Source organism: Arvicanthis niloticus, chromosome 23 (assembly GCF_011762505.2).
Source record: "Arvicanthis niloticus isolate mArvNil1 chromosome 23, mArvNil1.pat.X, whole genome shotgun sequence".
Taxonomy (NCBI): domain Eukaryota; kingdom Metazoa; phylum Chordata; class Mammalia; order Rodentia; family Muridae; genus Arvicanthis; species Arvicanthis niloticus.
This window is the reverse complement of record NC_133430.1, coordinates 17,205,731-17,219,299: the sequence shown is the minus strand read 5'-3', so window position 1 is coordinate 17,219,299 and position 13,569 is coordinate 17,205,731. Positions and strand designations below refer to the sequence as shown.

The 13,569-nt window shown below is 51.6% G+C and overlaps 1 protein-coding gene across 1 annotated transcript in view; it reads right to left on the bottom strand.

Annotated features, from left to right (window-relative positions):
• Ccdc88c (coiled-coil and HOOK domain protein 88C) overlaps window positions 1–13,139 on the bottom strand; it is a 118,187-nt gene extending 105,048 nt beyond the window's left edge. The window contains exons 1-3 of the mRNA XM_076921398.1: window positions 12,972–13,139; window positions 12,444–12,544; window positions 6,368–6,476 (exon numbers count right to left, since the gene is read on the bottom strand). Of these exons, the coding sequence (XP_076777513.1) occupies window positions 6,368–6,476; window positions 12,444–12,544; window positions 12,972–13,031 (270 nt within the window). The 5' untranslated portion in view covers window positions 13,032–13,139. The remainder of the gene's footprint in view (window positions 1–6,367; window positions 6,477–12,443; window positions 12,545–12,971) is intronic.
• Window positions 13,140–13,569: the final 430 nt, after the last annotated feature.

The window sequence follows — 13,569 nt, the reverse complement described above, 5'->3', positions numbered from 1 at the left end:
TCCTCCTAAGTCTCAGTTTCTTAATCTGTAAAATGGGGCCAGTAACTTCTTCCTCTTGAGGATGTGGCTATAATGAACAGGACAGCCAAGCTTTGGTCCCAAGACTAAGCTCCCTCCCCTTGCTGTCTCAGCCTTTTGATTCCTCTTTAGGCTCCACCCCAACATTCCTGATGGTATTCAATAAGCCTTCTGATATCTGAGGTGATAACAAAGGTGAGGGAAAAGGGAGGAGCTAAGGGGAGAGAGAAGAGAAGCAGGTGACAACCTATCCTGCCTCCCCAGAGGTCTGAGAATGTGGCAAGTCACCAGGGCCTGGGCTTCATGACCTCCACCCCTAGCCAACAACATAGGGACTGGCAGGCTGGGGAGAGAAAACACCATACCTGGGAGTCAAACGTAGAAAAGAGACTGCAGTGGCCCTGAGTGCTATGGCCTCCAGCAGTAGTTCCCGTGCCCACAAGGCTGAGGGGGAGCAGCTCCCTGCAGACCATCGCTGCAAGCCCACAGCTGAGGAAGTCCACAGGCTGAGTGTGGGCTGGCTCAGTCCCTAGTGATTCTGCTCTCTGCTGACCACTCCTCTCCTTTGGCTTCTGCTGAACCTTGGGGTTCCCTGTCTTCACATTAGGGAGCTCTCACAACCTGATCCTGGGCTTACTACCACCTGGAAGGCTACACTACCTGTAAAGCTGACACGTGACTGTGGAATCACTCACAGTACCCGGTGATTCCAGGCAGGACTGCTCTGCGAACCCCAGGTGCCAGACTCATCCCAAACCCAAGCTGATCTGCTCTCCACACTGGCTCCTCATGTTATGTGTAACCACAGACTCCAGGTGACAATCAGAGACCTTCTCTTCTCCTCAGGCTGGTGCGTCTACTACCACCAAGTCCCCCATATCACCTTGTTTTCTGACCTTGGTCAGATGTAGGCCATATGACCAGCTCCCAACTCTGCTCCCTGCAAGGGCCAACACATCATTCAGTCTCCACAGAGGTGCCAGAGTTTCAGCTAAGTTATTTTCCTTTCTAAAATAAAAAGGAGAAAAAAAAAACTTGGGAGGCAGAGGCAGGCAGATTTCTGAGTTCGAGGCCAGCCTGGTCTACAGAGTGAGTTCCAGGACAGCCAGGGCTACACAGAGAAACCCTGTCTTGAAAAAAAAAAAAAAAGAGCAGGAAAAAAAAAAAAGCTACAGCCTTTCACTTTCAGGAGTTCTGAGAGAGAGAGAGGAGAGAGAGAGAGAGACAGACAGACAGACAGACAGACAGAACGAGCGCAGGCACAACTCAGATATAGAATGCTTGCCTACCACAAGGTCTTAGCTTTGATCTCTAGTAAAACAAAAAATACGTAAGATCCAAAATCCAGTAGAATAAGGTTCATGTTCACACCCCAAGTGCCCCATCTCCAGAGGCCCCACCCTCACCCCTGTCCCAAATCTATAGTCTCCAGTCTGCTTCAGATCCATCTTTCAGGTGCCTCCCAGGATACCCCTCCACTAGTTGGCTCCCTTAAGACACAGGTGCAAGCTAAGTGCTTGAGATAGATGTCGGTCAGGGTCTTCATCTTTTCCTGGACCTGTATTCAGAGACACTACCATGTCCTGTGACAAGCTGCAATCACAGTTTGACCTGATCTTCCTCCCAAAGTATCTCAGATATAGACAACAGCCTTCAGAATCATGAGAAACACACACAGTAAAGAATGGGTATGTCCCCACCCCTCCACCCGCATCCGAATCCAGCCACACCCACCTCTGGGCCACCAGGGCTTCCTGTCTTGCATTTCATCACTCTGCATACACCCGTGAGGGAACAGGGGGCAGGAAGAGGAAAGGAGGGGCCGTTCAGCCGGCTGTCCTCCACTCATTTCCCCAGATGCTCTGAGCTTTAAGCTAACTGCCAGCATTCACACCGAATCCCACGAATAAACAAAGGCTCCAACTGACCACAAGGGACAGAGCCAATCCTTGCTGCTTTGGACCCTATGGTCTCTCCCCTCCTTTACCATCCCCAAACTGCCTTCAGTGGGCTCCACATGAGAGAGGGAGTCCACCCTGACATTTGAGAGGCACCAGCTTTTACAAAGTGAGGAAGCACACAAACATACCCCCCAGAGCTTTGGGCTGGGGTAAGGACACAGACATCTCCAGTGTTCATAGAATATGCTGTGGCTTCAAATAGGGCGGCAGCCACTACGGCTGGGCAAGGCACAAAACAGCAATTCACCAGGAAAAAGGACAGGTCTATAAACAGGGCAGCTGTAGCACTAAGGAGCAAACGGCCCCCCCCTATAAAACATTCACACCCTTTGACCCAACAACCCCCTGCCAGGAATTTACCCTGAGGAAATGAAGAAAAAAAAAAGTTATTTACTGAACATCTATGTACCATATATGTTCAAGGTGGTATTGTTCATAACTCAAAACCAGGGATATGGGAAGTGTCAACGTCAGCAGAGCCAAATAAAACATCACACAGACGCGGATATTCAAACACATGAATGTTTAAATGCAAGGGAAAACACTAAGCCCACCTTAAATGACAAAAAGAACAAATAGGTTGCCTAGAGGCATAGGAAATTAAGGACCAAAATGTTGAGGGGTGGGGGGAACTCCAGGTGGGGATGACAGATGAACTAAATTCCTCTCACATTTCCTAACCTGGAGAAAGGAAACATTTCCCAGTCAAAAACATTATCTTTAAATTCCTCGGCTGTAGATGCAAAAGAGCCAATCAAGAGGACAAGCACATGCTTCAGTCTTTCAAGTCAGCAGTGGGAAGGTAATTTCTCTGCAAAGCCAATGTAATGTGTTATTCATGAAGCAAGCTCTGTGTGTGCCTGAATTTCTCTACCCACCCTCCAGCCCCAGCACCCCCCCCCCACACACACACACACACACAGGCTAAGGAAACACGGCTTGGCACTCTCTGAGGCACACAACACAGAGCTGAGATTAGCACGCTGCAGCCATCACCGATGCAGAGTGTCTACTGCCTTCTATTCATTTTTTGCCATTTTTTTAAGACCAAGTCTCATATAGCCCAGGCTATCCCTGAACTGTCTATGTAGCCAAGGATGGTCCCAGGTTTGCCCTCCCTGACTCCATCTCAAGTGCTGAGGTTATAGGCGTGTACTGACTGCCCTGTCTGACTCTGGTCCTACTCTTGACAAAGTATTTCATTCCAGCCAGCAAGATGGCCTTGTGGCCAAGTTCCCGCATGGTCGGAGGAAGAGAACTGGCTCTCACAAGTTGTCCTCTGACCCACAGGTACAGTGGTACGCATGAAAAAGTATTTCGTGCTTCAAACCGTTCACTTTTTCAAGACACCTTCCCATTTGCCAAACCTGTCACGTGCTTATCTGACAAAGGGCTGACAGGCTCGGCATCTACCTCTTATAGAGGTTAAGGGTCACACAAATTCGCGTGACTGGAAATGTAGCTCTGTCAGTACCACTGCCTAGCGTGGTTGAGGGCAGCCCTTCAAGAGCACAGAGCCTGGGGGCTGCAGAGACAGCACAGCCATTAGGAGCACTCTTACAAAGAACCCCAGTTTGATTCCCAGCACCCAAATAACAACTCACAACGCTCTATACCTTCCCTTCTGGCCTCTGCGGTACCAGGCACACATGTGATGCCTAGTCATACATGCAGGCAAAACACCCATACATGTAAATAACATACCCACCACTGGGGTGACCCCTCTCCCTCCTGGCCACCTCCAAAGGAAGCAGCATTCTTGGCTGGTTTTGTAAGACAGTCTTCACTGTGCGACCTATGCTGTCCTCAAACTCGATGTACAGCCCAAGCTGGCCCAAGCTGGCCCAAGCTCTCCACCCCACTGTTGCTGCCCCTCTAACACGTGAGCTCACACGCATACTCCACTGAGCCTGGCCGGGAATGGCATGCGGGTCATTTCATCCCATTCTCTGGGCTACTTTCCAACAGGGAAGCTGGGCACTGGTTCCTTGGGAAAATTGCCCATTGAATACCCTCAAAAATAAGCTACAGTGCTACATTATGAAGGGACAAGGGCGGGATGTACAGTTATACTTATGGCATGCCCATAACAAAACCCATTCACCCAACAACAGGCAGGAAACACTAACTGAGATAGGCCCAGAGGAGGGCTGAGTGCTGCCTGCCCTCATGGCCCTTGTTTTTCAAGCTGTTTCTACAGGCCAAGTGTTCTTCTAACGTAAGAACTGAATTTCTGTTCCCCATAAATCAGAAAGTATAGGCAGAATGCTGTGCAGAGGTAATGTGCCAGCCACTACTGCACACATGGTGCCAGCTCCTTGCAAACTGGCAAGATGAGGGGACAGGGAAGGTAACTCCCAGCAAGTGCTTATGTACTCTTTGTTTACCTGGAGCTAGACAGTGACCAGTGCCATCCCCACTCTCAAAGAGCTAAGAAAGTGGAAGGTGACAGGAACACAAAGGTCCCCTTCCCACCCCATGCCCTTCTCAGTCACCCCGTTCCTCCTTTGTGAGACAGTTTCCCATTTGGAACTCAGCAGCAAACACCTCTCAGTGGCACACTGTCTCCAGCTCAGACCTGGTCCCTCACAGCTGCTAATCACTGGCAGCGGGGGACCCACTGGGCCTTTGGGTACACAGTGTTTTCAAGGACCTACACTGCAGTGAAAGGTGACTAGCATCAGCTTTGAGACCTAGGCCATCTTCCCAGTAACTGTACTGCTCCACTCTGTATGTTTTGTTTTCTTCTGTTTTGGGGTTTGTTTGTTTCTCCCCCGAGACAGGGTTTCTCTGTGTAGCCCTGGCTGTCCTGGGACTCACTCTATAGACCAGGCTGACCTCAAACTCAGAGATCCGACTGCCTCTGTCTCCCAAGTGCTGGGATTGAAGGTGCACGCTACCACTGCCTGGCTCCATAGACTGGGTAGGGGTCTAGCCTCTTGAATGCTTGGCACCACCTGTTTCCTCTGGTACAAGGCGGAGAGTACCTGCCTGTTACAGATGGCACCTGCAGATAGGAGTCTGCTGTTAGCCAGCCCCCCAGGCTTCTCACCACAGATGCCAAGTTCACAGGGTGCACCGCTAGCCCTGACCAGCTGACAAAAAGAGGCACTGGCTGAAATGCCCCAGCTCACAGCACACCCAGCCCCACGTGTAGCTCCCCTTAGCTCAGAGAATGAACTGTCTCCTAGGGCTGTCAGGCGTCTCCCCACCATGGCTATCTCCTTGCACCCCGGCTCCTTCCTTAAACACCTGCAACTACAGAGATGGGACTGTTAGAGTTTCTGGAAGCTAAACTTGAATCTCATGGAGCCACAACCATGCTCCGAATAGTCACGTGTGTGTACATTTTGGGGCCAAAGGTCAACCTCAGGTGTTGTTCCTCTTGTGGCCATAGACTTGAGTCAGGGTCTCAATCTGGGACCTAAGGCTCACCAATTAGACTAGGCTGGCTGCCAGTGAGTCTAAGAATCCTCCCATCTCCGATGCCCCGGTTCTGGGATTACAAGTGCCTGCAGCCATGTCTGGATTTTTTAAAACATGGAATGTGGGGATCAAACTCAACACTTGTACCCCCCCTGATGGGAGGACAGACGTAACCATGACAGAATACCCAAGACACTACTCACTTCTTCCCTCTCCCAACCCATCTCAAATCCAGACTGCAAGAGAAGGCAAGGGGTCCTGAAACATCCACGGTGCTAGACAGGGCCAGTGCAGGCCCAAGTCACAGCCAGTAGTCTCGCAGCTGACTCAAGGCAGCATCCGAGGCAGAGGGGAGAATCAGGTCAGCAGGGAGCACACCACATCTGAAAGGCCCCAGAGCTCACCAACACTCTCGAGTGTCAGCAATGCTGACCCACCGCACATCTGCTCAAACACGTCGAGAAGTGTAAAGTGGCTCCTTCACTCCTTAAACCCAGACTCCTGCTGGCCTAGGAACACAATGCTTCCATTCTTGGCCCCTGAAGCCTTCTTGTGGCTCCTTCTCTCCCTCTGCTCTTGAGTGGCTTTTGCACAAGAGCCACTAAGCCAGAGGCACGGGTCATGCCCGTCTTCCAGAGAGTCCCCCAGTAAAACACAGAGAACAGGCTGTGAACCAAGGGCCTCCAGCCCTTATGGCATTCAGAAGGAACCAATCAACAATGCAGGCCCCTCCCGCTCTGAACTGACACCTCACAGAGGGCTAACACAAAGGCACCAAGGGCCAGCTACCACTTACTCTGGCTTCTTGTGGCAACCCACTCAAGGGGCCTCACTGCAAACACATGGGAACTCACTCAAGGGCCCTCTGTACACCCACTTGAGGGACCTCTGTGCACACATGTAGAAACCCACTCCAGAGGCCCCATCACAGACCTATAGGAGGGCCAGCAAAGCAGCCTCACCTGGTAGTAGGTCTTGATGTTTCTCACCAGGATACTCAGGTTTTGGATGCGCAGGTTGACATCATTGTTGACGTGCTTGTTGATACGCTGATTGCTGGGCCTGGGGTCTCTAGAGTAAGAAACAGTAAAAGTCACACCCCAGGGCATTCACTCTGTGACCTTCCCCAGCAGAGGGCCAATGTTCATGAGCCTTGTTATTCCCTTGGCTCAGCAGCTAAGAGCACCAGCTACTTTGCTGAGGGTCCTGGGTTCCCTCCTCAGCACCCACATGGCAGTCAGAACCGTCTGCAACTGCCATCCAGTGAGATACCCTTTTCCTGGTGTGCAAGCATACAGGTAGACAAAACACGCAAATACATAAAATAAACAAATAAATCTTTTTTTATAAAAGGAAAGAAAGGAAAATACAAAACAGGAACCCTGGCATGTTTTATGACCTTCAGAATCATGTTCTGCTCAGTACAGGTCTCCCTGCCATCTGGAAATTAGGTGGGTCCTGCTCATGATCTACACTCCAGGGATGCAACAGTGTCTTGACAAGCTGATGTCCAGGTCTAGGATATGACTGGTGTACCGTCACACTGCATAAGAGAAGCCGAGTGTAGGAAAGCCCCAAGCATCATTTTCCAACCTCAGGAGAAATCACGTAAAGGAACTAGACGTCAGTTCAAGCCGAGGACAGCGCGGCTCATCTACATGCAGGACGGTTCCCCCAAATCCTCAGTGTGGGAAACGGCTGCCAAGCAGAGCAAAGTGGAGAGAGGGGCTCTGCCTTTCATAGCAAAGGCCTCCCTTCCACCCGCTCCCAAGGCACCACCAAGAATAAAGGCAGGGAACTCAAAGCCCCTCTTCCTGGTTTCATCTATCAAAGGCCCTGTGATGATGAAGGCACAGAGCCTACTCGGAGATGATGGGGAGCCACAGAAATAAATCTCGGGGCTCTTTGGCTCACTGGAGGCCACATTAACAGAAGATGGAGAAAGAGAAGGAAAAGACCCACACCTTGAAACATTTCAAATGCCACCGGAAGCACAAGGCTCTTTTGTGACGCAAGCTGTTTAACGGTCAACCTTTGAGTAAATATTTGACATATACTCTAGAGGCTCCACACAGTGCCCTAAGCATCTGAACCTTCTTCCTACAGCCGCTGACTTCACAGCCATCTCACACAGACACCTCAGGTGACAACACTGTCCCCACTGCATGATGGAGTCGGTTGAGACCGTATTTACTTGTTTCTTCTAGGGTCCTTTGTTACCAAGGAGATAAAGGCCAGGAACACTCTCGGAATTAACACAGCAAAGAGGCAGCATGCTGCATTTCAACTGTAAAGGCGGTTAGCCACAGAAGCCTTCCTAGCATGACCAAGTAAGGGGTGACATTAAGGGACCAGCTGCGGGCAGAGCAGCAGTTTCACAGGACCAAAGCTTAACACATGGATCTGAAGGAAGCAGTAGGCTTTCCTGATCTGCCATTCTTGTTTTGGGGAAGGAGGGAAGGAACCCGGGCTGCAGATGCTTGTCAAGCACTCACCTCCGGGCTACAACCCCAACCTTTTCTCTTTCTCTTTCTCCTTTTCACTTCTGAGATTCTCATTATGTGGCCCAGCTGGCCTTCAACTCACAACGCTCCTCATACCTCAGCCTTTAAAATAAATGACTGAGATCGCAGTGTTAGGACACCCAACTGTTTCACCTTTGTTTTAATCCAGGGTTTCTTTTCTTTCTTTGAGACAGAGTTTTATGTAGCCCAGGCTGCCTCAAACTTACTAAATAACCGAGGACGACCTTGAGCTTCTGACCTTCCTGCCTCTGTTTCTTACCAGGATTCCAAGGGTGGACCACTACACTCGCTATGTACAATGCCAGGGACTGAACCCAGGGCTTTGAGAATACTAGGCAACCATCTTACTAATGCAGCCACACCTGCTGCCTCTAGATTGCATCAGAGTGCAGCAGAGGGGCCACTTCAGGAGTATCAGGTACCCACAATATCAATATGCACCATGGACAGATACCCATTGGCAAAGGGTCGGCACATACCCAGGGCCTGAGATGTGCAAGCCATATCTGCTTTCGTTCTCCCCAGGCATGGAAAGAGACAGCTAATTGAAGAACACTAGAAAAGAACCCTGACATTAGTTTAGTTTATGACTAATTAGACTAATTATCGTGATCATTAGTATTTCCTCAGTTAATAAGTCTCTCAGGGTAAAGAGCGCTTGTTAGGAAATAAACCAAAAGTTTTAGCACTGCTTAAGGAAGGCAAAGCTAACCATTCAATGCCCCACATCGGCTGCTGGGTCATAAGAGTCTGAATAAGCCACAGGCTGAGGGGAATTTGCCTCTTGCCTAACAGGGGCACAAGTCAGTAGACAGGGCCCCTGATCCAGAAGCTCCTCTCAGGAGAAGATGCACACCACCATGATTATACAGACACACATGACCCAGCCCTGCCTCCACTCAGACTACACTAACGACACCAGACATTAAAGCGCACCATCTTGCTTAGTCCTCCGCTCATCTACAAAACTCTACCCCCTTATCACAGATCAGGAAACCGAGGCTTCAGAGTAGGGCCATCTGCCCAGTGTAGCAGAAACAGTGAGTGGTGGAAACGATCCCTGCCTGAAGCAAGCAAAGCTTCCTTCCAGTCCTCACGGACAGGAAGAAAAGAGCCAGTGATCCAGACCACTCAGCAGACTCTCTCATTCGGGAATCCTAGCCCTGGGCCTCCCTTGAAAGCTGAGCCCACCAGGGCTTCCCTGCTTCCAGGTGAGCCTGATGTCAGCAGAGGCCAGGGCCAAGAGACTACTACCCAGCCTTCTCGGGTTGCCATAGACAATGGTCAGGTGCAGTCATGTGACCACCACCAGCCTTCAGAAGGCTCTGAAGTATTAGGTAACAGCCTCTTATCTCAGCCCTACCCCAACTCAGTCAGCCACCCTGCTCTGCCATATCCAAAGGCCACAGCCTCCCACCTGGAGAAAACTGATCAAAAATAGCCCAGGAGAAAACTGATCAAAAATAGCCCAGCAGCAGTCTCCAGGCACCCACCCAGCCCAGGAAGAAGGTAACACCCGCTATCATTCACCTTATCCTCAGGCTAACATTGCTCCACTGGGCAGAAAGGGAGACTAAGGCCCAGCTGAAGGAAAATCAAGTGTTGGCCTAGACTTTAGACTCAGCCCATACTTCACCGGGAACACAGGGAAGTAGGCAGACTGCAGAGGGATGGGTAAGCTGGCACAGCAAGTCAAGGCGCTTGCCACTAAATCTGAGTTCAACCTCCAGGAACCACAGAGGAAGGAGAGAACCAACTCCTGCAAGCTGCCCTCTGACTTCACAAGCACACGCACACTTTTTTTTTTTTAAGTAGACTGAAGAAACCCAGCACCCTGTGTATGTGACTGACCCCAACACCCATTCCTATCCAGTGCTAAGCAAGGTGCCCCAGCACCCTGTGTATGTGACTGCCCCCAACACCCATTCCTATCCAGTACTAAGCAAGGTGCCCCAGCACCCTGTGTATGTGACTGCCCCCAACACCCATTCCTATCCAGTGCTAAGCAAGGTGCCCCAGCACCCTGTGTATGTGACTGCCCCCAACACCCATTCCTATCCAGTACTAAGCAAGGTGCCCCAGCACCCTGTGTATGTGACTGCCCCCAACACCCATTCCTATCAGTACTAAGCAAGGTGCCCCGGCACCCTGTGTATGTGACTGCCCCCAACACCCATTCCTATCCAGTGCTAAGCAAGGTGCCCCAGCACCCTGTGTATGTGACTGCCCCCAACACCCATTCCTATCCAGTGCTAAGCAAGGTGCTAGCAAGTCAAATCATCTCACTTAATCTCCAGGACCATTTCTTTAGGGCAAACTTTACCTCCCACTTTTGTTTGTTTGTTTGTTTTTGTTTTTCCGAGACAGGGTTTCTCTGTGTAGAACAGGCTGTCCTGGAACTCACTCTGTAGACCAGGCCTGCCTCTGCCTCCCAAGTGCTGGGATTAAAGGCGTGCGCCACCACCACCCAGCTACCTCCCACTTTTAAGATGAGGAAACTGAGGCACCAGCAAGAGCCCAGTGTCACAATGCTTGTGGCAAGATGACCTCAGGTTCAAGCCTAATCTGACCACTTAGAATGCTCAACACTAGGTCAGGGTTCTTTTTTATTTTTTATTTTTTCTTTAGGTCTCATATAGCCCAGACTGGCCTTGAACTTGCTATGTAGCTGAGACCGTCCTTGATCTCCTGACCCTGCACCTTTCAAGTGTTGGGAATAAAGTTGTGCACCACCACATATCATCCAAGGTTTTTTTAGTTACCCACCTTTTGAGGTGGCAGGTATGGAACCCAGGACTCTGGACACTACAGGTAAATACCAGAAAACTACAGGAGCCCCTATTTGTATCTTATCGAGGTTACTTTTACAAGGAGTGAAATGTGTGCATAGTAAGTCACACCCCGGAGTTGGGGAAAATGCATTCCAGGGAGTCATTCCACAGCCTGCATGGAAGTCAAGCCCCACCCACTTCCGGAAGCAAAGGCATTCTGATGCCTGTTACCTGGCACCAAGTTATGATTCCCTAGAAGCAGAAAATTATGATTGGCAGGTCCTGTGCCCACTCCTGCCTCTGTTTCCTGGTACAGGAAAGCCACTTACTGTCTCTGTGGCTGTCCCAGGACTGCTGCACACCTACCAGGTCCTTCTTCCAGAATGATCAGACTTAAATATCACAGAGGGAAAACTAAGTCTGAAAACTGTCGGGGAGGGGAGCAGCCAACCCTTCGACAGAATTTAGCCAGGGCCAAGTGCAAATAAGTGATGAGCTGGCATTTTTCAGGAAAGTCCAACAGGCTTCCCTGATTTACAGGCAAGTGGTAAAGGCTTCAGGAATTCCAAAGGTCAGGGAAGAAAGAGACTCGGTCCTGGGCTTTTGTTCTCCCCGGTGCCTGTGTGTAGCTAAGTGGGAGACTGGAGGACACTGCTGTGTTTTTTAATTAAACAGTCTCAAGCTTTACAGGAATAGGCTGGATGGTCCTTACACCAATGGAACCCAGCCGTTGGGACCTGATAGAACTGGGTGGCAGGAGCGTGGCCAGAGCCCAAGCCTCCTTAGAGGCAGCCTCAGAAAAACTCATTCTCATCAGTCCTTTGAGAAGCCCAGCCAAAGCCAACAGCAAACGTCTCTTTAGAATCTGGTCAAACGCTGAAGACCAGTGAGATTGGAAGAAAAGAAAGACAGAAAGACAGACAGACAGACACGGTTTCCACCACCTTGAATCAAATGTCCTATAAAAACAAATGGAATCATCTAATTGGGAAACCAACCCCTACCCGCCCCCACCCCCAGCTACAAATCTGAGCTGTGTTTCATCAGCTAATGGATTACTGAGTGTAACACCTCCCCATCAGTCCCAGCTGAGTGGGTACATGTAAAGGCGGATCCAGTTTTATTTTGTTCCAAGTGCCTGTGACTCACACTGTCACTCACTTCAATATGATCCCCGAAGCTTCTAAGTTAAACGTAGAACTATAGGAGCCAACACCTAAGTGGTGGTAAGATGTCAGACAGACACAGGCTCTGCAGAACTCCACAACGGATGTGGTCAGAGGCAAGTAACATCTACGAGACCCTGTTTAAGCCCAAGCAAGCGGTCCAAACGCAGCATGGCTGCTTGTGTGCCTTCTGAACCCAAGGACTGACACAAGGAGGTTTAATGACTGACTGCATCTAGCCCAACAATTGGGAAGGAGATTCAGAAGCTCAGTTCCCAAGCCACAGTGAAACTTGGAGTTCACACCGCGATGCTCCAGACCCAGCGGACATTTCCTGTAACCAGACCCTCTTTACAGTTTGGTGTCCCTCCAAAAAGAAAAGGGACTTTTGATGTCAGGGTTCACACTACCAAGTCCTTGAATGTGCAAATGAGTCAACTGCAAATTTCCTTAACTCGAATACGGTAGGAGCCCAACGGCCCACCTGAACCGAATCCCTCCCTGGCCATCCGACGCCACCCACACTACAATCTTAGGTTTCCTAAAGCATCCTTCCTTCCTGAAGAGGCAACTTACATTTGCAACATGATTTGGTTCAAAAAGATGCCGTCCACTAAATCCATGTACAGAGTCAAGTTGTCCTGGTGGCCGCTTCCAAACGGGCCAAAAGTTTTCACCTGCGGGGAAGCAAAAGCATGTTGGTCTGACGCTGGGGGGACAAGGCAGGCCAGGGAGGTCACCCACCACCGCGGTACTCTTCGCAGGCTCTTCCCGAGCCAGGCAACAGACGCGCCGGGCAGGAGGAAAACTTCTGATTACTTTTCTCCGGCGTCCCAGAGCGCGAGGAAAATACATAAATAAATAAAAGGGACTTTTCAACAAATTCCTCACGTCTCAGATGCACTGAAAAGCAGCACGCTCAGCCCGCGGGTCCGCGTTCCCTTTCGGCGTCCCCACCGCCGGGCTCTGGGCTTCAGGAGGGGTAAGCCCCCCTTCCCCGCCCCCACGGCGGCCGGGAACAGGTGCGCGCTCCCGAGTGGGAAGCCGCGAGCCGCCCACCCGACACGGAGCCTCCCGGTCCCCGGTGCCGCTCCGAGCGCTCACCCAGGTCACCAGCGGGCTCTGCAGAAACAGCTCCACGAGCTGCGACACCGTCACGTCCATGCTGAGCCGCGGCCGCGCCGCACAAAGCGGCTCTGGCAGCCGGCGGCGGGCGCGGGAGACAAAGGCGGGGAGCGAGCCCACGGTGCGCGGCTGCGGCCCCGCCCGCCCGGGGAGAGCGAGAGGGTGGGGGCGAGGAGGGGGAGGGAGAGGCGACGAGGTCCCTCCTCGGTCGCCCGGTGCCCTGCGCAGCCTAGCGGAGCGGAGCCGCACTGGGCGGGGAGCGCGTGGGGGAGCGGGGACGGGAGCGGGGCGGGGCCACAGCACGTGGCGGCCCGAGTGCGCGGGCAGGTGCAGCCTGCGCGCGCAGACCTGGGCCCGGGAGGAAGAGGCTCGGTGTTATCCTCAAGCAGCCGGCTTGCGCACCGGTGCATCGGCTCTGCCGACTCCCCGGCTTCTCCCTTCCAGAAGTTCCTTCAGGATGCTGGCGTGCACACACACCCCACGCGTGTGCGCCCCTGCTATGGCTCTACCCTCCATCCACCATAGCACACCGTGGCGGACAGCCAATCCGGGCCGCAGTGCGCAGCGGCAGCTTTGA